This window comes from Jatropha curcas, chromosome 7 (genome assembly GCF_041381405.1).
Source record: "Jatropha curcas cultivar XTBG-Jc1 chromosome 7, XTBG_Jcur_1.0, whole genome shotgun sequence".
Classification (NCBI taxonomy): Eukaryota; Viridiplantae; Streptophyta; class Magnoliopsida; order Malpighiales; family Euphorbiaceae; genus Jatropha; species Jatropha curcas.
In genome coordinates, this window is record NC_143157.1 from 14,865,427 (window position 1) to 14,890,912 (window position 25,486).

At 39.6% G+C, this 25,486-nt stretch overlaps 2 protein-coding genes and 1 long non-coding RNA gene across 3 annotated transcripts in view; 1 reads left to right on the forward strand and 2 right to left on the reverse strand.

Annotated features, from left to right (window-relative positions):
- Positions 1 to 37: 37 nt before the first annotated feature.
- On the forward strand, positions 38 to 1,677 carry LOC149494736 (uncharacterized). Its single transcript, XR_016321761.1, has 2 exons — positions 38 to 671; positions 1,144 to 1,677. It is a non-coding gene; the product is annotated as an uncharacterized LOC149494736 (long non-coding RNA).
- Positions 1,272 to 25,486, reverse strand: part of LOC105631115 (integral membrane protein (Protein of unknown function DUF92, transmembrane)) — a gene marked incomplete in the record, with an annotated part of 28,646 nt that continues 4,431 nt past the window's right edge. The window contains 1 exon segment of the mRNA XM_089724073.1: positions 1,272 to 1,342.
- Positions 2,269 to 3,766, reverse strand: LOC105631114 (protein ROOT INITIATION DEFECTIVE 3). Its single transcript, XM_012213117.4, has 2 exons — positions 2,982 to 3,766; positions 2,269 to 2,886 (listed from the first exon to the last, which is right to left on the reverse strand). The coding sequence occupies exons 1-2, from the start codon at positions 3,649 to 3,651 to the stop codon at positions 2,315 to 2,317; spliced, it is 1,242 nt and encodes a 413-aa protein (XP_012068507.1). The 5' UTR covers positions 3,652 to 3,766; the 3' UTR covers positions 2,269 to 2,314.

Sequence of the window (25,486 nt, forward strand, 5' to 3'; positions counted from 1 at the left end):
TAAAAGTTTTCTTCTTTGCATATTTTCCTTGGACAACTAGATTATTTGCTGTAAGGGAAAACCTAAAGATGTATATCTTCTAGTACATTTAGACTTGTGGAACTTGCAAATAACTTCTCAACTGGATTTTGGTGGTAACTCCTAGGGTCCTTTTGGATGGGTAGTTATTTGAAATGACTGAACATTTGATTTGACTTCATGTTACTTCTTTTAATTTTTCACTTAAAATGCAAAACCCAACTTCATTTCAAATACACACACTGATCCATATGGACCCTTAAGTTATTCCACATCAATTGAATTAGTTATCATTTGGTTTCTATCTTAGGCATCAATTATATATCCAAAAGTCACATTGATCCAAGGGCTGACCTACAAAAGTAGTCTTTAATATGAGCAGATTCAAAGGACTAGCTAGTTGGCAACCATTCTAACAACTTTTTTGTTATATTTTTCTTTATATTGTTTATTGTTTTTTGTCACGTTTCATTCAGACTTTCTGCCTTTATATTTTGATATAAATTATCGGGGTTCTAATAATATCCTTTTTCCTTCATGTGAAACAGACACTTGCTTCTGAAGCAGTTATATGTGTGATAGCTTCTCAGATTGCTAATTTTGGTGAGAGCATAATTGGTGCTTCACTCCAAGAGAAGGAAGGATTTCGATGGGTAGGAAGAATATCTTTGTTTACTTAATTTATCATACATTAACCATATGCTTTCTCAGCCTTTCTTATAAGTCTGTAGTAATTTAGTGTGTTTGGGCCTGATTTTCCAGAATGTTCTTATTCAATCAGCCTAGATCTTGGATAAATTAATCATCTTGTCTTGCTTGCTTTGGAATGACTTACAGCATTCCTTATATGTGCAACCTTTTCACCTGTAGAGTGGTGGACTGCCTAATAGGGGCTTCAAAATATGCATTGTTTGGAAATGAATCTCAAGTACTACATTCATTGAGAAGAAACTTGATATTTTGCGGAGTTGTGGATAAATTGTCCATAGTGGACCATGGTCAGGATGCCAATTCTGCAACTCAATTTTACAGCCTATCTAATTACTGTATTCAGCTAATTTGAATTGCTTGGTTTAGGATGTGGGCCATCATACCTCTTACATTATGTTTTTGCTTTGTTTGCAGCTTAATAATGATGCTGTCAATGTCCTTAACATATCAATGGGTAGCATTTTAGCAGTCTTGATGCAGCAAGTTATACTTCACAAGTAAATCCGTAAAGTTTTCTTGGTGCTCAGGTGTATCTATGTTTACTCATTTGTATGAACATTTTCAAGGTAGCATATATATATATATATATATATATATATATATATATATATATATATATTGTCAATGAACGAAGTGCAGCGAGGGACACAAGTGAAGACCTTTTTTTCCCTTGTTTGACTTTTGATGGTGGTATGAATTGTGAGATTATGCTCAAACAAAGATCACTCCCTTACCAAGATCCTCAGATATATACGGACGTTATTCATGTTATAAAGATTTTAGTTTTTCCCACTTCATAGTTAATGAGCAAATGAATCTGCAAGTAATTTGTTTATTTTTGCAGATGAAATTCCTTGTATGTTGTAAGATCGGGGAACTTCTCCATTTATTTGTATTATTCTAACATGTTAATTCTTCTGTTGAAAGTAATGGAGAAGGTTTATATAACAGTGGAATTTTTAACAATCTGATCACTAGGGCCTTCCCTTCTGGCAAAAATTTGCCGGTGGAAACCATGAACGTTTCCAGTTTGCAGATATGAAGTATGATACTTATAAAGTGATTACGAGGAATGATATTTATTGCTGATCTTGGTTTAATTGACCAGGGAGGTGAGCATTGGTTGGTTGGGACTTGGGATCAGTTTGAAATTAACCTAACCGAACTGAATACTATATTCCTATTTCTTTTTTCCGAGAAAGTAACCGTACTGAATCGAAATTACACTCACAGCATTTTGATCTGTTTTGGTTTGGTTTGTTTATTATTTTATTTTTTTCCTTTTAAACAAATTATGCTTACTCCACCTAATCGCTTATCCATTATGAATTCTTAGCATCTTCAGATTATTTCTGTGGGAAGACCAATTTTGGAAGGTTCAAATGCCAAACTGTGATTCATATTTCCAGTTGAAGAGTTGCTTTTAACTGCAAGGTATTAATGCTTGGTGTACACAATAATTGCACTTACCAAATAACCTATTAACACGCATTACCAATGGTTTCCATTCCTGAAGGTAAAGAAGAAAAAATATAAAACTTCCATGAAATTTCTCTATTTTATTTATTTATGATATGTTTACATGTCACTTCCTTTTTTCACCATTCTTGCTAGTGCTTCCTTTGGCCTCCTTGAGAATGAGCTCCAAAAGCCTCTCATATACTCCAATTGCAGACTCAAGCATATCAATGGCTTTTCTTCTATCATTTGCTGCCACATTTAGAACATCTTCCATGTCCATTGCTTCTTTTATGGGTCTGGAGCTAAGTTCTTTACCTGATAACCCTAAACTTCCACCAACAAATTCATTCATTTCATTGTTTATTCCATTTCCATAATACCCTTTACCTTCTCCAATCCCTTTAGCTACTACTACATCACTAATTCCCTCCATGTTATTTCCTAGAACCATAATCACCTGCCCTCTCTCTATTTCCCATATATACACACTCCCATCTTCTCCAGCAGATACCAAATTCTTCCCTTCATTCACCACAACCACCGATACAACAGCTCCACCATGTCTTTCAGCCCATATGGCCAATTCACGACTCCGACTCGCTTCTTTTCTGCTTTCAGCCTTAAAGGATCCTTTGTAAATCAAGCCATCCGATCCTGCAGCGTAGAACTCTGCCCCCATTGTGTCTAGAGCAATACCTAGAATTAGGAGCGAAGAACATTAGTAATTGAGCGAAACCGAAAATGTTACAGAAAAAAAAAAAAATATTAGGCGAATAGTGCTTGCCCCTTGCCTAAGATCACACATGGGAATGCCACTGTGTGTAGGTTTTCTCCTTCCAGAAGGCTCCATAGCTTACAAGTGCAATCTGATGAACAAGAAACTATGGCAGGAAGACTTAACCTCGTGCAAGATCTGATGGCTGTCACAGGACCATCATGTGCAACAAAGCTATGCAATATCGAATCACTTGGATTCTCATTTCCTGATGCATCTAGAAGCTGAAAGATTGCCATAACTACAATCACGCCATCATCGCCTCCTGAAATCAGGAGGGACGAGTCACTACTGATTTTGAGAGAAGATACAGGCTTGTGATGCGCAGGAACTGATTTGATAATGTTTCCTGATGGAATTGAAAGAGCAAAGATATCTCCTGAAAGGCCACCTGCAAATAAAAACAAGCCATCAGGAGTGGAAGCAAGTGGAGCCACAGGTTCTGGGACGGGAAGATGGTGCAAAGCTGTTGGAGACCACCAGTTGTAGAGGTGAATAGAACCGGAAGCTGTGGCTGAGGAGATGTGAGAGGCAGCAATATAAGCCTTTCCTGCAAGGACAAGGCCGTGGCGGGGTGACCGGCTGCCGCTGAAGCGAGCTAGGGTGGTGCCTGAGACTGTGTCATAGACAGTGATGGGGCCATGAGGGGAGCTGGTAAGGACAATTTCATGTGAAGAAAATGACATTTTCTTAAAAAGTTATGCAGTTGGATAAACGCAGCAGGCACGCTTGTTATATGCTAATGGAGGAATTTGTTTTTGTTTGGGCGTTAAAAATAAGGTGTTTGACTGCATGCATGTAAGGAAGTAATCATCTCATTTGTCTGCTTATGTAACATAAGTGATAAGAGTTCTATCTACATTAATTTGCCAACACACACATGTGAACTAGTTCAGTAACTTATAGAACCACTGAACTTTCCGTCTTATTGTAAAATTATTATAATTTAACTTTTATATTTCGGGCATCCAGTTTACAAATTTTGCACATTATTACTCTTTCAATATACTACTCTTTGAATATACCGGGTAGAATGATTACTTCTAATTTATTTTTTATATAATTTTTTATTATTTTTTCAAAGACAATATAAAAGTTCAATATTTTTAGTAGTAATTATCACACATAAAAATTGGTGCAAACCACCACCATATCTAGTATTTGATAAAATTTTTAATAATTTCTTTACAATAGATTTTTTTTTTCAAAATGAAATAGTTATAAAATTGAAAATAAATAATTAGAAGCAGTTGATCCAAGGTCTTGCCATATATAAAAATAAATACTTGCATAAATTATTGGTAATCAAATTAAAAAAATTTTTCTGATAGTATACCAAAATAAAAAATAAAAAATTAATATTAGTATCTCAACCATCAATAATGATAAAGTGAGAAGTCTTCAATAGGATATTAACATAAATAATAAAAATTAAAATCAATAAAATTTCAAAATTTTAAAGATATTATATTCTAACTATATTTAATATATACATTAACAATATATAATATAATTTTTTTATTTTATTAATATAATTGAGATTTATACATGAAATTAATATACCCAATCAAAATAAAATTATTTTTATTTTCTGTACCAATAAAATTTAAAATTCTTAAAGATATTATACTTTATCATATTTAATATGTACTTTATATAGTAAATAATATAATTTTTTACTTTATCCAATATAATTTAGATTTAAATATAAAATTAATATGACCAATTAAAATTAATTATATTTATTTTTTAACCAAATAAATTAAAATTCGATTTAAACATGAAATTAATATGACCAATTAAGATTAATTACATTTATTTTTTAACCAATCAAATTAAAATTCTTACCATTCCCACTTTTATATGTATATATATATATATAAAAACAAAAATTCAATAGTTTCTTTGTAGTATTTTATTATTAAAATAACAAATATTGGGTACCTAAATAACAAAAAAAGACATCGTGTGGTCTTGATATATAGTAAGCTTTTATTCTTCTTTCTTTTTTTGGAATAAGAAGAAAGATAAAACAGAAGCCTCCACAGTTACAAGTCTTGGACAGCTTACTCCAGAGACATCATGTACAAGCAAGCTAGAGAAACCATTAGAAGGATAATCAAAATAGTGGACACCCAAGCTTAGTTTGCTGCCAAAACGAGCAAGCCAGTCAGCAGCATGTTTGCACTCGCGATAGACATGAACAATGGCCCATCTCCAATCCCTGTTTAGCAGTTCTTTAATGCTGCAAAACAGACCCGTAAAAGGATGCGGACAAGCAATTTACCAATAAGCATATCACACACCAACTTGTTATCCACCACAAGAATAATCTGCTTATACCCGTTGTTCCAAGCAAGCTCCAGCCCATAGAAAACAGCCCAAAGCTCAGCCACCAAAATAAAGCAAGCCCCAATATTAACTGCAAAACCTGCCTGCCAAGCTCCCATGTTATCCCTGACAAGACCAACTGCTGAAGCAAGCCTAGTAGCATTAATAAAAGATCCATCAGTGTTGATGTTGCACCAGCCAGGATCAGGAGGCGCCCAACCCAGCCACTGCCATTGCTTATGAATTGAAGGTCGACTGCTACTCTCCTCCCAATTAGCCTGTATTATATCCTTAGCAAAGCCCAGAATGAAGTTACTCGGATTAAATGGCAAGGCATCACCGTTACCGAAGAGCAAATCGTTTCTCCACTTCCACAAATACCAACACGTCACCCCAAAGACAGTGTGCCAAGGGACCTCATCAACCAAAACAGTAGCAGTAGAGAGGTTTGAAATAATCCATAAATCAGTATCAAGCACATTGAAAAAATTATTCAAATAACCTGCCGGATTATTCAAATAACCTGCCGGAATTAGCTGCAACCAGATACTAGAGGCAGTATAACAATCACGCAGCAGGTGAAGAGAACTCTCCTCATGCAGCAGACATCTGTTGCAAATCGCATCGTTAGTAAGTTGTCGTCTGTATCTCTCTATGCTGGTCAAAAGCCTATTGTGTAAGGCTAACCATAGAAATGCTTTGATACGTTCCAGCCCCTTCCAGCACCAAACAAGGCTCCATTTTGTCTCCTTAAGCATATGAGAACAACTATTTAGAGCATAATACGCTGACTTTACAGTAAAATTACCCGATGCATAGAGGCCCAAATAGCAGCTATCTTTACCATAAATGGGGTTGAGGGGATTAGTAGCAGCAATTTTAAGAAGAACATTATTAGGAAGCAGATGGGAAAAGACATTCCATTTCCAACTGCCAATGCTATCAACAAAATCCGCAACAGGCCTGTACATATCCTGAGAGGGAATGGGAGAATTAGTAAGCAGGTAGAGAGGGCCCAAGTTGGATACCCACTTATCCAACCAGAATCTAACATTCTGTCCATCCCCAATACACCAAAAAACTTCATTCAGCATAGAAGGCCAAACCCGCCTAACATTCTTCTATAATCACGATTCATTAGAGACAAAAAAATTCACCAGGCTCAAGGTGCTACCTCTATAGTATTTAGCACGAAGCAACCGCACCCAAAGAGCCTGAGGCTTATGAAGCATAGCGCATGCAATCTTCATGAGGAAAGCTTCATTAAATCCCTGCAAGTGACAGAAACCCATATCCCTGACTCTTGGGGAGGGGCGAAAACAGTTTGGCGACTTCACTGGGGATTTTGCACCCACTAATCCCTGGTTATTTTAATAATTAAGTGGTTGCAATTAGGAATTGACTCTAAAAGCCTACTTTTTCCAATAAAATTGATTAGAAAAGCCGATGGAAAATTGTTAATCGTCCCTATTTGTTTAATTGCTTTATTTTCTTTTTAGGGTTTTTGCATTCATACCGCATTTCTCTCTTCTCACCACATTCTACCCGTATCACCCTTCGGTACTGGTGTTAAATTTGACGGTGGATCTAGCCTAAACCTCGCGTTTTAGGTGCATCCATCCGAGAATTAACATTACTACCAACCGCAAGCCTAGTACCTTAAAGGTGCGTCAAAAGGAGTAGGCCCAACAAAGCCCGAATCCTGTTTGCGGAACCCAGATTTTGTAAGCCTAATAAGACTAAAGCCAATGCATATAGTCAAAAACCATAGTTACCTCCCTTAAGGAAACACCCGGTTCAATTTGCTGTTGATATGCCACATTCATTTCCGAGAGTTGATATCGTCAATCTCAAAACCCCTATTGGTTGTCGAGATTAGACCAATTCCTAGGAAACAGATGTCGGAATTTATACCAACGGAATCCGTGTGTGGGAGAAATAAGGTTGGAAGGCATGCATTTCCCAACTCCCGTTCTCCTGTATGTTATAAACTGTACATATGTTGTGACATTCATGCATCATGTATCATTTTCTTTTTCAGCCATGCATCGATAAGAGCTAATGTTCGGTATGGACATTTGACCTTGGTATTGAGACTGGACCTCAAATTCGTTTTGAATAATATAATGCAATCACTTATAGCGAATTTATACCCAAAAGAAAAGGGAGATATAAGGGGGTTGCAATTCCTTTGTATTTTTACATTTCTCGCATTATCTAAAAATAAGTGAGAGATTACAAAATTTGTAACAAAATGAAATGAAATCCTGCTTGGGGCCATATGCTCTAAGGCAAAAAGTAAGGATACAAAAAATACACAACGAAATAAAAATAACAAAATAAAATCCCGCTCGGAAATTCTTTCATTCCGAGGCAAAAGTTAGGGATTCGAGAGAAAATAGTTGATCGTAAATCCAAAAGGAATGGTCGACAACAGATAATGCCCGAAATGTTCAAATACAAAATAAGTCATTGTCATATTATTCACACCGAATTTTTGGGTCCGGTCGTCGAAATTGAGATCTTATTTCCATACCGGCCTTTAGCACATTAGAAATGTATTTTTCATCCTATGTGCTTCCATTTTCTCACGCATACATGCAGGACCTACTTTAACTCAGACATTTTTTGTCAGAATTGATCCTTCCCGGGAAACTGCTTCGAGAGCTTGGAACCGACGCCCTGGTCAACGCCTAGTCAGAACATCCCCAATCCCCGAGTTTATTCCAGTCAGTTCTGTGAGTTATTCAAGTTCATCGGATTTAGATTCTGATTCAGACCCAGTGGAAATGGCTGATGATATGGAGAATGAGCCCGGATTCTCTCAAGCCCAGATAAGAACTATTGCTCAGATTGTAGCTGCTGCTCTCACCCAAGATAGGGCACAAAATCAAACTCCTCCCGCTTCAAGCAGTCAACTTGTGGTTGAAGAGAGACAAATCCCAGAACCAGCGTCAGATAATCAAACTTCCGTGGGAAACACTGTCCCCATTGAGAATGATGTAATCAAGCAACTTGCTGAGCTGAAAGACAAGATTGAGAAAATGTCTGTGGTGAAAGAAAAGGACCCGGTCACCAACTTTCACATAACCGAGTATGTTTTGCACCCAACCAGCTCCACTTTGTTTAAAACATTCAAGCATACTGTGTTTGAGGGAGATAATGACCCCCGTTCTCATCTGTCTGAATTCCTCCGGGTTTCTCAAATGAACCGGTACAATGAAGAGGACGTTTTGCGAGCTTTCCCACAAATGCTACATAAGGACTATCGGAGATGGTATGATGGTCTAGATGAGGAGATTCAGAAGAACTGGGTCAAACTGCAGACCGCTTTTCTTAAGCACTTTAAGACTGATGAGAGTGACGGATTTGACTTGCGTGATTTGGAGAGTCTGAGACAAGGGAAAGATGAAAGCTTTTTTGACTATTACAGGAGGTGGAGAACAAAGCTATACAGGGTCCAGACAAGGCCGAAGGACCAAGAGCTAATCAGAATCTTCAATAGAAGCTTGTTACCCTTCTTTAAAGAAAGAATGTTGACCCAACCTCTCACTGATTTTGCTCTAGTTCAAAGAGCTGGTTTGAACATAGAGGAGCTGTATAAGGAGGAAAAGAAGAGGAACAGAGGGTTTGGTAACTATCGGACCTACTACAATGACAGAAACGTCGGAAATAGCAACCAGAATCAGTCAGGAAGCAGTAATACAGTGGGGGCAGTCAATGAAAGAGTGAGAAGAGAATTCACTGACCTGGGAAGGCCCCTGAGTACAGTGTTGAGGTCATGTATCAAGAATGGAGTACTTTCGAAGCTGTCGGTCGATCTGACCAAACCTGTGCGTGGAAGGTATATGGATCGGAATGTTTCAAGTTGAGGCACGATATCCAGGATCTGATTGACAGCGGAAAAATTACCAAGCCTTCTGAGAGGAACAAGCCCAGCACCAAGAACAATCCACTCCCTCAATATCAGTACAATTATGCGCCCCACAAGTCTCAGTCGAGCGAATCAGTCAATGCAATCGGAAGTGGATTGCCGGAAGAAGTTGCGTTGGCAGAGGCTGAGTGGGAAGAACGAATGTGCGCAATGCTAAACATATGGGACGATTGTAGCAGCGATGAAGAAGGGAAGATGCCCGTGGAAATAGAGATTGAGAAGAGCATTACTGTGAAAGTGGGCGACGTGCCAGAGGACGAAGACGAGCAGATCCAGCTCGCAATCCAGAAAAGCTTAGCCGATCAAGAAGAACAATGGTATTATAGCAGCGAAGAGGATGTGAATGAGATAGGCATCCAGAGCTTAACTCGGAGTGGGCGAGTATACAATCCCAATAGCAATGTGCAGGCTAAGGGAAAAGAGATTGCTGCTGATGGAACGAAAAAGAAAACAACAGAAAAGGGCACAGAAGAGTCAAAAGAAAAGAAGAAAGAAGAGGAAGTAGTAAAAGTGCAGAAGAAGACTGTCGAGGTAAGTGAGAACAGTCAAAACCGAGCACCCAGCGGTGTAACTGCCAGTTCAGTGTTGAGCCAATTGCAGAGAACAAGAGCAGATATTTCATTATGGGATTTGCTGATAGCATCCAAAGAGCATAGGGAGTCTTTCTTGGAAGCCATGACCTTTGTAAGAGTGCCTGCTGTGAATACTCAAATTTTGAGGCTCAAAAAGCCTGTTTTTTCGGACTGCAAACAATCCGGCCGGACCGGAGGTCATTCAGAAAATTCATCGAAAGTATGCCAATATGGTACTTGAAACGTCCGAAAAATTACGAGGATCGCGGAACTGGTCCCGGAATATTATTTGGAGGTACGGAACTCCCGAAAAAACCTTTGGAACGAAAAACTAGCGAGTGGACAGGATAGGGCGGCAGCGCCCGCCGTCCAGCCTGGTTTTTCCCTATAAATACAGCCCCGAATCGACAGTTTTACACACTCGGTCTGTGTTGACGGACGCTCTCTTCTCTCCTACGCTCCTTGCGATTCTTCTACTACTTTTCTGCATTTAGTTTAGGCTTTTATTACTCTGCTGTTGTGATATTTGATCACTTAATTAAATTAATTTTAATTGATATTCCCCAAACGAGGAGCTTAATTGGGAATTTTCAAACTGAAGCTAAGAAGCGGCCGCCGATTAACTCAGGTAATAACGAAACTCTGCCCATTTAATTTCAGCATTTTGTGCATATTCTCTTCTACTCTAAATTCTAATTAAATAATTAAATAACTGCATTCACACCATCGTCATTTTGGCAGCAAACTGCCTTAAGTAAATAAGTTTAGGCTAAAATGCCCGGTTAATCAATAATTGTGGTATTAATGCTTAACTCCGAACATATTGGCTAAAGTGCCTAGTTAATTAATAACTACAGTGTAATTGCCTTTATTTCGAACAGTTATGCTAAAAGTCCAATTAATCAATAATTGTGGCTAAAAACCTTAATCAATCACGTTTTTGGCAACAAATTGCCTACAGTTTAATCAATAACGTTTTTGGCAACAAATTGCCTACAGTTTAATCAATCACGTTTTGGCAACAAATTGCCTACGGTTTAATCAATCGCTTTTGGCAACAAATTGCCTATAATTCAAATAACCACTTTTTAGCGACAAATTGCTTGAATCGTCGTTTTGGTAATATATTGCCTCAACTAATCAATCAACTTTTTTGGCGACAAATCGCCCAAAATCACTTTTTCTTTGGCAATAAATTGTCTAAATTACATATCATCTTTTGGCACGAATGCCTTAATCATTTTGGCGACAAATCACCCAACAAAACCCCTTTGGCACAAATGCCCTTAATCAATCACTCTGGCGACAAATCGCCTAACCAATTTTTGGCAATAAATTGCCCAATCAAACACCTTTTGGCAACAAATGCCTAAAACAACAAATCAATCAATCTTTGGCAAAAATGCCTAAAAAATGCACGAAGCATGCACACACTCATGCATGAAGCATACCCCTTCAAAATGCCTTTGAATAAGCTTTATCGAACTACGTCGGCTTTGATCTCTCATTCAAACGAGAGTACATAGGCACGTCCGGGATTCAACCCCGAGCGGTAAGTCGAAATCACCAAAACACTTTACTGGTCCAATTGCATCAATTTACCTTGCAAAGCATTTACACTTAGGTTAGTTAATCAACATGACATAGTCTCAGGATCCACCTCGGGTTCGTAGATTGTGCCTTAAACTTTGGGGTAATTAATCTAGACTTAGGTCAATTAAAATTGGAGTCACTTAGGGTTCTTTCTTAGTTTTCCCTTATAAAAATAAACTAGGTGGCGACTTCATAAAACACACACGTGAGCATACCTCGTTCTAGCATAATTTTGCCTTCGGGGGAGGGTTCACACCTGCTCGGATCCAAAGTGTAGATATGATCAATGTGCTGCAGTGCAGAATTGGTGAAATCACTTTCTTTGATTCGGACCTCCCACCAGAAGGAAGAAATCACTTCAAGCCATTATACATCCAGATTGCCGTTAACGGGCGTGACACCCGGAATGTAATGGTGGATAACGGATCAGCCCTGTGTGTGTGCCCGTTGAAGATGCTATCCAAGTTCAAAATTGAGGAGTCAAAACTTGAACCATCAAACACGGTGGTCAAAGCTTATGACAACACTATGCGAAACGCAAAAGGAACTTTTAGAGCGAAGATCTCCACAGGGGCTGTAAAGAGCTGGGTAGACGTGGTTGTTCTTGAGATCTTAGCCAACTATGCTCTGTTGTTGGGGAGGCCGTGGCTCCATCCTCTAGGTGCAATTCCGTTTACCCTGCACAGAAAAGTAAAGATTCCATGGGGTACGGATGTGGTGACCGTTAACGCGCAAGAAGACCTGAATGTGGCAACAGTGGAAGGCTTAGAGGTGGCAGTGCCGTTGTCTGGTTTCCAGGTGGCAGTGATTGATGCGCCCACCAATGAGAGTAAGAGTGCAGTAAACAGAATGAGTCCTTTTTCAAGGAAGATGATGAAAAAGATGCAGTGGCAGTATGGCAAAGGGTTAGGCCGGGAGCTACAAGGAAGGTTTAAACATCTCTCATCGACATATGGACAACAAGATAGACGCGGGCTGGGATATTCGGAAAACAGAAAGAAGGAAAAGTATGAGATCCGGTCTCCGGTTAGAGGGTCAAACCTGAATCATATTTTCTTTGTCCCACAAGCTGCAGGAGAATTTCAGAGTAGGGGGAAGACCTACCCCGGCCTGGAAATATTCATGACAGACTTTGAGGAGAAATTGATCAAGTCGCCCAAACCTTCCTTGGAACAGCTGGTTGAAGACACCGAATTCATGGTGGGTATGACGCAAGCAGGCACTGAACCTGAATGGTCGAAGAAGATATCCGAGTTTGAAGACTTTTTGGGGATTAGGGATGAAGCTTCCAAGATGGTACAAGAGCAGAAAGCCAAGGCACGGATCCTCCAGTCGGTATTAGCTGCTGAAGACGCTGAGGAGGCAGAGAGGAAGGTGCTGAAGATGAAGCTTGAAGAGGAGAAAGCAGAAGCTATCCCGGAAGAAGAAGATGCAGATGCAAATGAAGTAATTCAGGCAATAAAGAATCTTGTGATGAATGTATTGAGCAGGCAATTAATCCTGTATTTTGCTTTTCTGATGTTTGTTTTGAGAACAATATGGATGGTTTTCCTTTGTTATTTCAATCAATGGAAGTGAACTTTGACTATTTGTTTTCTTATTTTCCTGATTGTCACGTTCATGGCATTGATTATACCACGCACATATTTGACATAAATGCATTGCATCATTTCGCATTTAACTTAAGCACCACTGAAGATCCTAAAATAATCGAAATCGGATCAGACTTTAAACCTGAGCTTAGACAGGATCTTCAAGAATGCATCAGAAGAAATTCAGAGGTATTTGCCTGGAGCTGCGCTGACATGCCAGGAATCGACAGATCAATAGCAGAGCACTTCATTCCTACTGATCCAAGTGTTAAGCCGGTGAAGCAGAAGAGGAGACGGGTCAGACCAGAATAGCAGGATAAGATCAAAGCTGAAGTCCAGAAACAGTTGGATGCAGGATTCTTGGAAGTACTACACTATCCGGAATGGTTGGCCAATATAGTCCCTGTGTTAAAGAAAGATGGGAGGATAAGGGTCTGTGTCGACTACAGGGACCTGAACAAAGCCTCGCCTAAGGATGACTTTCCACTTCCGCACATAGATGTTTTGATCGACAGTGCTGCCGGAATGGGATGTTATTCTATCATGGACGGATTCTCCGGATACAACCAAATACTGATGGCCTTAGTCGACAAGCACAAGACGGCCTTCACTACGGACTTCGGAACTTTTTGCTATAGAGTGATGCCATTTGGACTAAAGAACGCCAGGGCAACATATCAGAGAATGGCTACAACATTATTTCATGATATGATCCATAAAGGGCTAGAAGTATATGTAGATGACATGGTGATCATGACAAGAACACAGGAAGAACACACAGAAATGCTGGAGAAGTTCTTTGCACGGGTCAAGCAGTATAACTTGAGGCTCAATCCCAAGAAGTGCGTATTCGGAGTAACGAAAGGGAAACTGTTAGGTTTTGTTGTAGGACCTAACGGGATTGAGGTTGACCCCGACAAAATAAAAGCCATTCAGGATATGGACCCGCCAAGAACAGAACGTCAGGTGAGAAGCTTCTTGGGTAAAATTCAATACATCAGCAGGTTTATTTCGAGGTTATCCACCACTTGTGCTCCAATTTTCAAGCTACTTAAGAAGAATCAGCCAGTTAAGTGGAATGATGACTGCCAGAAAGCCTTTGACCACATAAAGAAGTACCTGATGAATCCACCAGTGCTGAGTTCACCAAGACCAGGAGAACCTCTGATCCTGTATTTGTCCATAGAGGATGCAAGAGTTGGAGCAATGTTGGTACAGCCGGACGCCGCTGGAGTAGAAAAGGTCATTTACTACATTAGTAAGAAGCTACTGCCTATCGAAGAGAAGTAGAATATGGTAGAGAAAACATGTATGGCGGTAGTGTGGTCAATAAAGAAGTTGAGGCCTTACTTTGATTCCTTCAAGGTCACTTTTGTTTCCAAAATTGATCCTCTGAGGTATTTGCAGAGAACGCCTACTCTAGAAGGACGGCTGTCTAAGTGGTTAATTCAGATCTCTAGTGTGGACGCAGAGTTTGTAACGAAGAAAACAGTCAAAGGTCGGGTTGTGGCAGAGTTCCTAGTTGAAAACCCAATTACAAATGACGAACCATGGGAATTGGAGTTTCCAGATGAGCAATTGCTGTGTATCGAAACAGGAATCTGGAAATTGTACTTTGATGGATCAGCTAACAGAAATGGAGCCGGAGCTGGTATTGTAATTGAAGCACCTAATGGCGAGGTCACCACCATGTGCAAGAGATTGTTGTTTCCGGTCACTAACAACATGGCTGAATATGAAGCATGCATCATGGGAATGGAAGCTCTTCTTGCATCTGGTGCTAAGGAGGTCGAGGTAATAGGAGACTCGTTATTGGTTATCGAGCATGCAAACGAGAGATGGAAAGTAGAAGAAGAGATATTGAAGCCCTATGTCGAGTACTTGTTGAAGAAGGCAGCACTATTCGACAAGATCACTTTCACTCACATAGGAAGAACCTATAACAGAATTCCGGATGCCTTGGCAAACTTAGCATCAGCTTGGCAGGATTTGAGTAAAGTGCCGAAAAAGCCATTTATCATTACCGCAGCTAATATCATGTGCTATCAAGAACATTTTGTGAACCAGGTGGAGTCAGAGGAAGAACTCTGGTTTACGGATATATTGCAGTATATGAAAGACAGTACTTTTTCTGATGATGCGATGAAAGAAGACCGTACAGTTCTTAGAAAAACGGCTCTGAACTATGTCCTGGCCGATGGTGAACTCTATAGAAGAGCTTGGGATGGGATGCTGCTAAGATGCGTGAGTAAAAAAGAAGGAGAAGACATAATGAGAAAAGTTCATGAAGGAGTTTGCGGTACTCATTTAAGCGGCATGAGTTTAGCAAGGAAAATTATGAGGCAAGGTTATTTCTGGATGCAGATGGAAGGTGACTGTGTTCAGTATGTGCGTCATTGCAAAGCTTGCCAATATCATGATAATAAAAGCCACTTACCTACTGTTGAACTCCATCCGACAACTCCATCTTGGCCTTTTTCTGCATGGGGCATAGACGTTATTGGTAAAATCACACCAGCAGCATCGAATGGCCATGAGTATATATTGGTTGCAGTTGACTACTTCTCTAGATGGATCGAGACTCAATCTTACAAAACCTTAACCGCCAAGCATGTGGCTATGTAACGCCCCAAAATTTTTGAATTTTAAAATAATATTATTTTATCGGGTCATAAATGGTGCTACAGAAAGGGGGATAATATTTTATTTAGATCCGAGGAAGATATTGAGTATGATTAACTATGAATGGGTAGTGATTTACCAGTCTATGAATAGTACCACCGGTCTGTGAATAGTACTACCGGTCCGGGAGTCGGTATTATTTTGGTCCGGAAAAATTACTATATATGTTTTATATTTTCTTTAATATTTTTGGAGTATGTATGCATGATTTTTATGGGTAGAAAGTAAGTAATGAATATTTTTGGAGAATTTAGATAATTAGTGAATAGTGAATTATGATGCTTTATTAATTAAGGAAATTTGAGGAATAATTTTTATGGAGTAATTTGAGAAATTTGTGGAGATAAATAATATTGTGAAGGAATTGAATTGGAGAATATTTTTAGCCATTAGATGAGCTTAATCTTAGCCATCCAATTATGGGGAAAAGACCAAAATACCCTTTGATCACTTTATAAGGTCAACTTCAATTATTGAGCAACCACTTTTTCTCTTCTTCTTCTTCTCTTCAACGCCACTTCCTCTTCTTCTTCTCTTCTTTGTTTTTCTTCACTTCTTACTTGTTAAATCCACCAAATTAAACCCACCCAACTTGATTTAAGTAATTAATCTTAGAGAATTAAGCTTGAGAAGTGATTTGTGGTTATTAGTTTCAAGAAATTTGGAGATTCTCTACTTAAGGCAAAGGTTGGGGAAACCTCTACCATGGAGTAAAGGCAAAGTTAGAGCTTAGAAAGCTTTAATTTAAGCTTGCTAAAGCTTATTTTTAAGGTTAGTGTTCATAAACACACTTACCTTACTTGAATTTTTTATTTTGTGCATTTATGCTATCATACATGTATTTTGGGATTTTGTATGAAATGATTGATTTGTTGAACTTTGGTTGCAATAACATGTTCTTGGGTGATGTTTGATGAGTATTTAGTATGTGGTAGAAATCTCTACCTTGTATCTTTGTTGTTCATGTTTTTTTCATGGTTAAAGTAAGCTGAATTTTGGAAAAAGTGTTATTGGGTGAGATTAAGGACTAGTTTTTGACCATTTATATTTTCCATTTGTGTCTAAGTCCTTCATGAAAGTTGTAGGTCTACTTCTTAGCTTTCCAACCCATCCTCTTGTGTGCAATTTGGAGATACATAGCTCAACTTATGGCTGAAATACCTAAACTGACTCTGTTATGTCGGGCCACATGCATCACTGAATTGAGTGCCCATTTTGACCACTATAATGACAAGATTTGGTTCTGAGGTCTTCTTGAAAGTTGTTTCCCTGTGTCTTGAGACTTCCATGGTTCTGGATTGGTTTAATTTTAGTGTTTGGTTAAGTAGGAATTCAATAAACATTGGACTTAGTTCTGCTGAATCGGGTCTGGACTGTTGGTCTGTTCCTAGCTTCTGTTTACCACCTTACACATTGATCTGGGCTGTGGTCCCTTCATAACATTTGTATAATTTTATCTTAGCTTTCTAATGAATCTAATTTCATTCAATTTGGAGACCTATAACTCAAGTTATGTCTTAAAAACACAACAAAGGTCAAGGATATTTTAATGCTGGAAATTTCCTATGCCTTGACTCATAGGTTTATTTGGATAAATGTATGTATGAATCATGTGTGATGAGGTTCTCTTGATTATTTGTATGTTTGAGGATTGATTTGACAAAAATAAGATACAAGGTTGAAAAGTGGTATTGTGGATATGTTTAAATGGATATAAATGGGAAAAATTGTTGGAAATTTTGGGATAAAGTGTGGAATTAGTTTAGATAATGCATGATGAGGATAGAAATGGATACCTTGGTGCATAAGAGTAATGTTAGTATGCTTGGTTGGAGAAGAAAATTCCTCCCCTTGGTTTTCATTAAGAGGCCAAACCGCTCTAGGGTGGTAAGGCTTACTTAATTATTTTTTTTGTATGGTATAAGTATGACATAAGTATGATTATTTTGATAACTTTCATATGTTTAGAGTTTAAAAAAAAAATGGGTATTTAAGGTGTATGTGCTTTGAATTTTGAATAAGGAAAGTATGATAAATTTCATTATGATGTTAAGAAAGTTTTAAAAGAAAAGGAATTGATGAGAAATTTTCCTATATATATATATATATATATATATATATATATATATATATATATATATTTGAAATATTTCCTTTGAAGAATGTGGAAATTTTTGTAAGTTGTAAGTTGAGAAATTTGAAATGATGGGTATTACGTAATGAAGAGTTTTTGATTAAGAATTATTGCTTTTATGAAAGAATGATTTTGATTTGGGCTCTACTATGCATGATTGAAACGTGGTATGATGAGATTGATTTTGTTATGTGAAGCTATGATCATATGCTAGGGTTATCAGCCCTTATAAATAGGCGGACGCGCTTATTTGTGTGATGGGGGTGGTGCTTTCATAGGCCACAGTGGTGCTTTCATAGGCCACGATCAAATCTGCTTATGTTCATTCTGTATTAGTACAAGCCTTAACTAAAGAATTAACATATTTGTATTTATAATCGTCTTATTACTTTCAAAGTATTTGAATTAAACGAATGAGATCATATTATTTTAGTAAACCTTACTTTGAAAATTAATGATTATGTTATCAAAAGAATTTTCAAAGCATGATATTCTGGTACATGGTTTTAAACATAAATAGTATATGTATTGGTATAATAAATGTGCAAGTAATGAATTTATGAGTTGAAAGAATTAAATTCTTTATGTTATTAATTAATAGTTTATTTGATATTTCTTTTGCTCTAAATGTACATGTATGTTGAAATTTAATGATTTTATGTCATTTGTGTTTTAAGTAAGTTGTCATCACAACTTTAGTAAGTATGTGAATTATGAGCACCACTGAGTTTTATACTCAGCGCGTTGATTTTTATCACGCGCAGGTTAAAGACTGTGGTTGCTGCTTGAAGACTAGAAGAGTAGCATAAGGGCAGAAGTGACTATTGTGGTAGTAGTAGATTGAGATTTATGTACTTAAGAACGATGGCATGTATAAGTATTATATTTTCAAAGATTGTATTATTTGAATTATAACTTAAGCATGTAATTAGCAATTGTGTTGGTGTCTATATTCGGAGATAAGCATAAGATTCATTAAATGATTGAATATAAAATATTTCAAGAGAGTTGGTATGATTAGTTTATTAAGACTTGATATATATATTGAATGCAATTAATTGATGAATATTAAACTGCTATTGAGGATTTATATAATTATGAAAATATAAAAGTGTTGTTGTGTTATGATGCTTATGTGGAGATGTTGGGAGTTTGGAGTTTAATTGGGAGTGTTTTGTATTCACATGTTTGGCGAGCTTAGTTTTTAAAAGGGAAATTCTTACAGTATTTATGTAGGATTTTTCCCAATCTATTTTTCAAAAAAAAAAAAAAAAAGGAGATGAAAACGAAATGAAATGATTATCTATAAAAAAAAAAAATTACTCGCTACACTTGTGAATACTCAATTACTTCTAATTCATAATCTTATTTAATGATTTGTATGTTAAGTTAAGACGGTGTCTCCGGCACCGAATGTGGCATCCGTCGTCAAGTCTCACGGGACTCGGCGGAGGGTGTTACAGGCTAGATTCATTGAACAGAACATTTTCTGTCGCTATGGTGTTCCCCATCACATAGTTACAGATAATGGCTCTCATTTTCAAGCAGATGTTGGTCAGTTGCTTTATAGATATAAGGTTGAGCATCACCATTCTTCTCCTTATCGCCCTCAGGCTAATGGTGCAGTAGAAGCTACGAATAAGGAGATTAAAAGAATCCTGTCGAAGATGTGTGAAATGTACAGAAGCTGAGCCGAGAAACTTCCTTTCATGCTCTAGGGGCATCGCACTACCTTCAAATCAATGAATGGAGCCTCTCCTTTTGAACTTGTATATGGAATGGAGGCAATGTTACCGATAGAGCTCGAAAAGAAGTCTCTCAGGGTTTTGGTAGAAGCTGGTTTGACCGAGGAAGAATGGGTCAAGAAGAGGTATGAAGATTTGGCGCTCTTAGATGGAAGAAGGCTAAATGCTCGATTCCAGGATCAGATGAGAAAGAAAAGGATTGCTCGTTTCTACAACAAACGGGTACATCCAAGGGCTTTAAAGAATGGAGATTTGGTATTGATCAGATTATTGGATCATGAAGCCCAGAATCATCCTGGTGGGAAATTCAAACCCAACTGGCATGGACCATTCAGAGTTCAGAAGCTATTAGCTAAAGGTGTCGCTGATTTAATCACCATAGAAGGGAAGCCTATCAACCGGATTGTCAACCAGGACCAAATGAAAAGATTTTATGCGTGAAATGATGATTTCGACTAAAAAAAATCAGCTAAGTTGAAAACCCGAAAGGGCGGCTTAGGCAAAAAATGAGCTCGTTAGGTTGAAAACCCGAAAGGGCGGCCTAGGCAAAAAGTTACGGCATGAATGAATAAGGATAAAAATAAAATTTCGGGATTAACGCGTGGTGCTTAGTTTAAATGCGAAATCTATGCCATGCGTTCGTGACAGATTTGTGATTGATTGCTTAACGCCGTCAACTTGACTCGAAGGAGAATAGGAAAATGAGTGGTTTGAATAAATGACCATTGTATTAAAATAAATTTTCTCTACTTCTGTATAATGTTGAAAAGAAGTAAGATTAATAAAGGATTTGAATTTCAAAATTTTTCTTCTTTTTTTGTTTTTGTTTTTGTTGTTCCGGGGTTATGGTCAAAGAATGCAAGACCTTCCTCTCTGCTTATTTGATCAAAATCGACTCATCTGGTTTAAAATGTTCCGGCTGTTGGTCCTGCCTAAACAATGAATTCTTTTAAACATTGATTAGAAGGACGAACACCATTTTCTCAGTGATTTCCCTGGAAAGATCAATATAAAACCATGAATAAAACCTTAGTACTCATATAGGTTCATGCATACATAAAGAGGTTACATTTGTTATTTTTGTCTGATTTGTGCAGGTAATAAAATAGTCACCCCATTCTTTGTTGTCTCCGAAGTGTAAGCTTTTGTCTTTTCATTATAATTCACTTTTATGAGCTTTCATTTATTAACCTGGGGGCAGGAGGCCCAAATAACTAACGCAACAAATGATTTCGAAAGAAAAGATTTGTTGTCTTTTGTTGATTCATGTGTGCAGATAGCAGGAATTGATAAAGACAGAATCATCAAAATCATTAAGGGAAAGAAAAGCAGATACATTAAATAAAAGCTCATGGCCTGAGCATAGAAGAGACAGGGAAATCAACAAACAACATTTTATTCTAGCAGAACCTATCAGCAGAGGCCAACCTTCACAGAATATGACATCATTATAGGGAAAAGAACCAGTTGACATATGCAGGTGTCACAGTGTCCTGCATCATTCCCTCATCTAAATACCTGGTGTTTCGATTGCGCCAACGGACAGCCAAATTGGTCAACAGATGCGGCGTTATGAGACCACTTTCAAAGTTGTGGATTCTAGGAACACGCTGTATCATTCCGTACTGACGACTGATCCTATCCGGGAAATAAGCCATGGAACGGTCTAGACTTGCATACAACACGTAGTTAAGGCCCATACTCCCGGTTGTAAACAGTCTGATTTTTCCACCAAGGACAAGTCCACCGAATTGCCGGGTTACCCCCAAAATCGAAGCGTCCTCGAGACTGAGACCGAAAGTTGGCAAGCCCATAGGTTGGAATTAAACGAGCTGGGACCGGAAGAATCAAACTTAACTTGTCTAGAGCCCAGGCTTGCAACAACATTGGACAACCACGATGATGGATATTGAAGTTGGTGATGTGATGGGCAATATCCCTAACCCAACACATCGTCTCTCCCATGATCATCATGAAGACAGTATGATGGTACATTTGCATATCGCGAATAACTGTCAGAAGTCGAAAATCTCCAATTCCAGGTTGGCAATTCTTTATGGCATACACGTTCAACAGCAAGAAGCAGCAAGCTCGAATCCAAGAGGGATCTAAATCTATGGACAGAACCCTACTCAGGAAAGGCTCCAAAGGAAGGCCTTGATTCGTGTTTATGCCATTAGGAAGGTAAACCGGACATAGGGCCACAATCTCAGCTAGATCATACCTAGGGCTTGGGGGTAAAGCCGGAGTTTCATCTTGTTCAGGATGATGATCCATCACGGCACACGTTTCCTCATAGGTCGGAGTTACTTCAGAGTCTTCAAATCGGAAGACCATGGTGTTAGGATTGAAATGAGTGACGAGCCAAGATAAGAAGCCATGGTCGGGTTTTAAGTCTTTGAAATATTTCAGCCAAACGAGTTGGTTCATAGGAGGAATTTGCCATAAGTCATCAGGGATGGATTGGACAAAGGATGAAACTTGGTTTCTGAAGGCCATGGAAAAGGATTATCTAAGAAACGGATGTGCTTCGAATGCTGGAAGTGAAGGAGACGTAAAGGGAAGCCTCCATTTATAGAAGTGTAAAGGGCCCAATGAACGAAGCACCATCATGATTATTTGACCTGATATCTACTGTCAATGGTGGTTGGAAGGGCATTTATGTATGGATTGCTCCGGTTGGTGGACATTTAAGCCTGTATTAATAAGAAGGACGGTTTGTACAATAAGGAGGTTGAGTCTTTACAACGGCATTAACCGCCCTGTCAAGTAAGTATTAGGACCCGCTTCTGTTTATGAATTGATTTTTGTTGTATTTTAAGTTAATTATTTTACTCTTTATTTATTTCATTTTATTTCATTCATTTATAATAAATTAGTCCATTGACTGCTAACGAGGTGAACCACTTTTGTGGATAAATGGGACACCGCTGTTTTGTGTTTTTGTGTTTGTGTTTGTTTTTGCAGAAATAAGACCTCACAGCTGTAAAATATAAACATGTATGATAATGTAATAAAAACAAAATACTGTAGATAATAAAGAAGTGTAAATAATATCATAAAAATAATATAACTGTACAGCCATCCTAAAAAGAAAAAACTACAAAGTGTCCGAAATGTTCAAAAATGGCTGAAACATGGAGGCAGGGCTACCGTCACCTCCGGCTCGGACCAGCAGCAGCCTGAGGGGGTGGAGACGGTGGTGCGTCATCGGAAGAAGAGCCATCATCGTCCTCCTCGGAGGAGTCGAGCGGGATACCCTCTACCTCTAACCTCGTCCGGAGCCGATCCACCTCCGCCTGGAGTCGGCTCACAGCATTGGACTGGCGAGACTGATGCCTCCGCAGTCTCCCGATCTCCAGATCCTGTAAAAACAGAAATATGTAAGAAAAGGGAAGCAAAGAATAAAGAAGAAGGCAAAGCACATGAAGATCACACATACCCTCTCGTGGCGCTCAGAGTAGAGCTGGGCGATGTAAGACCGAGCGAAGCTGAATCTCTGGCAAATCTCCAGATATCTCCGAGCAGGCACCTACAAGCACAGGAAGACGTTCAATAAGGACTCATTCAGGTAAAATATTCTTAACTTTGTAAATTCAGTTTAGTACTCACGTGTGTGGCATGCTCAGGGTCCAGCTGTAGTGGCGGAGGAGCTCGCCTAAGGTCAGCAGGAATAGTGATGCCCGACCCCAGACCCAGATCAGGATCCAGCACCACCTCCATGCCAAGTGGGAAGGGGACATCGCCCAGTACTACTCCCGTTGGTCCAGCCGGAGCAACCGCTGCCCCTGCCTGCCTCAGCTGCAGCCTCAACTTTGTAATGGGCCGCCGTCTTATGGGTCTTCAGCTCCTGCAACAAGTCACAGAGAAAGAAATTTAATCAGTTGGTTAAACAGTGAAAAAAAATGATGATGATGAATAAGATCGAAGATAAGAAAGTCACCTGGGTGTACTCCAAGCCTCTGGAAGCCGAGCCTGCATCCGAGAGGAGAAGTATACGGTGAAGTCGCCAGCGGACAAAAAATCATTAGCAGAGAAGCCCCTATACTCCTCCTCCAGGTCCTCCCGGGTCATGCCCTCTAGTAAGCACATATGGCGAGGAGGAGCATGAGGCACTCGCCGCTGTGCCGGGGCCACCGGAGTGTCATAAACTCTCTCTCCCCTAGGTAATACCAGTCAACCCAGTACCCCCACATTAGGAGCCTCGACCGGGTATGCAGCTCTGCTACCTCACGGCCCAGATAAGTCCTCCAGGCATCACAATCCCATAGAGTCAGAAGCAGCTGCAAAAATAAAAGAATCAGTGGTTATACAGTGTAAAAGAAGGAAGAAAGCTAAGTTAAGTTGTTCAGAGGTTTTTGTACTTACATCAGACAGCGACCTATCGTTAAGGAAGCTCCTCCAGTACTCGGGATCCTCGGCACTGGCATAGGTGTGGTGACAGTGGGCCAAGTACCGAGGGATCCGCCTAAACTCAGCAGGAGTGTCACCACTCGGACCGCTTGGATAGATGCAGTACTCATAAGCCCACACCTACAGTAAAGATTACAGTGATTGTCAATGTACGGTTGAACAGTTGAAAATAAAATGACAAAAGAAGAGAGTAAGAATTTACCTCCAGTGGCCGGATGAACTGCCAGTTCGACTCACCGCTACCACGGGTCCACACATCCAGACCGTGATAGAGATGAGCCAAAGCTAGGGTGGCCCAGTCGAAGGACCCGACCTGGCCCAAGTCCCTCAAGCACACCAGCACCGCCGGACCTCCCTTATTCTGAGAGGTGCATAGTAGCTGCGACGATATGATGTAGAAGAGGAAGGACCGAGCAGCCTGGTCCCTCTCCTCCAGAGTATATGCAGGGGCAGTAGGCCGGGCCTCCACTAGCAACTCCCTCCATGCTGTCAGCCTCGTCCTGATCCTCTCAGCCTAGAACCAATAAACCACTTCATATGACACGCATCCCTGCGCGGTGTACCTAGTCTGAGTGGTCACACCAAGCAGAGAGCGGACCAGCTGGGCTCCAAGTGTGGCGGTCTGGTACCGAGCGTCCAGGGGAGCAACTGGACCGGTAAAACGAAGGCCCGTGATGGTAGCATAATCCACCGGTGTGAGGGTCATCTCGCCGAACCCGAACACGAAGGTATGCATGTAATCGTTCCACCGCTCCATCAGCGCGTATCGCATGGTAGAATTCAAATTATGTTCGATTTTATCATATTTGTGCATTTTTTAGGGCAAAATCAGGTCGTATAAAGATGGCATCAAATAATCATCAACAAATCAAGCTTCTAACGCATGCAAGGGGGTAAAATCCTAAGTTCAGGAAAGCTAGGGTTCTCTAGCGCCTCGAACAATTGCGTCACACAACTGTTCACCTAGAACAGCTGCGTCACGCAACTGTTCACACAGGAACAGTTGCGTCACGCAACTCCTTCCTGCGTGGCGCAGCTACCGGCGCATGCACAGACTAAAAATTTCAACACAATCGCCAAAATCACGAATCGAAAGTAAGAAAATTTGAAAAAAATTTTACTTACCTCAGCCTGAAAGCCGTGCATCCGGCTAGTCTCGTATCGCACCGGGAACTCGGTACCCGGCAACGGGAGGAGCTGCAGTGGTCGCGTCCTCGAAGTCAATGGATTCCGGCTCACCGGCACCGGCTCGCCATCAAAAGTTGGGATATCCGGAAGCGCCCCTAAAGTCTCCATCTCCGGAGTATAGGCGGAAGTGGGGATTTCAGAGAGTTGAGACATTGTTTTCGGTTGAAAGTTCAGAGAATTCTCAGATTGCTTAGGGTTTGTGATAAGTGAAAACGAATTGGTTAAGAAGAAAGTTACTTATAGTAAGTAGCTGGGCCCAAGCCCACTTCTCCAAGCCCAAAGCAACAGGCCCATCATCTTCTATCAAGCCCAGAAGGCCCGTACGATCCATCTAAAG

Bases quoted from the DNA above. Each gene is read 5' to 3' on its own strand.
- LOC105631114 (XM_012213117.4), bottom strand. From the start codon at position 3,651: ATGTCATTTTCTTCACATGAAATTGTCCTTACCAGCTCCCCTCATGGC. The intron at 2,887-2,981 runs GCAAGGGGCAAG...TCCTAATTCTAG, and splicing joins ATTCCCATGTGTGATCTTAG to GTATTGCTCTAGACACAATG.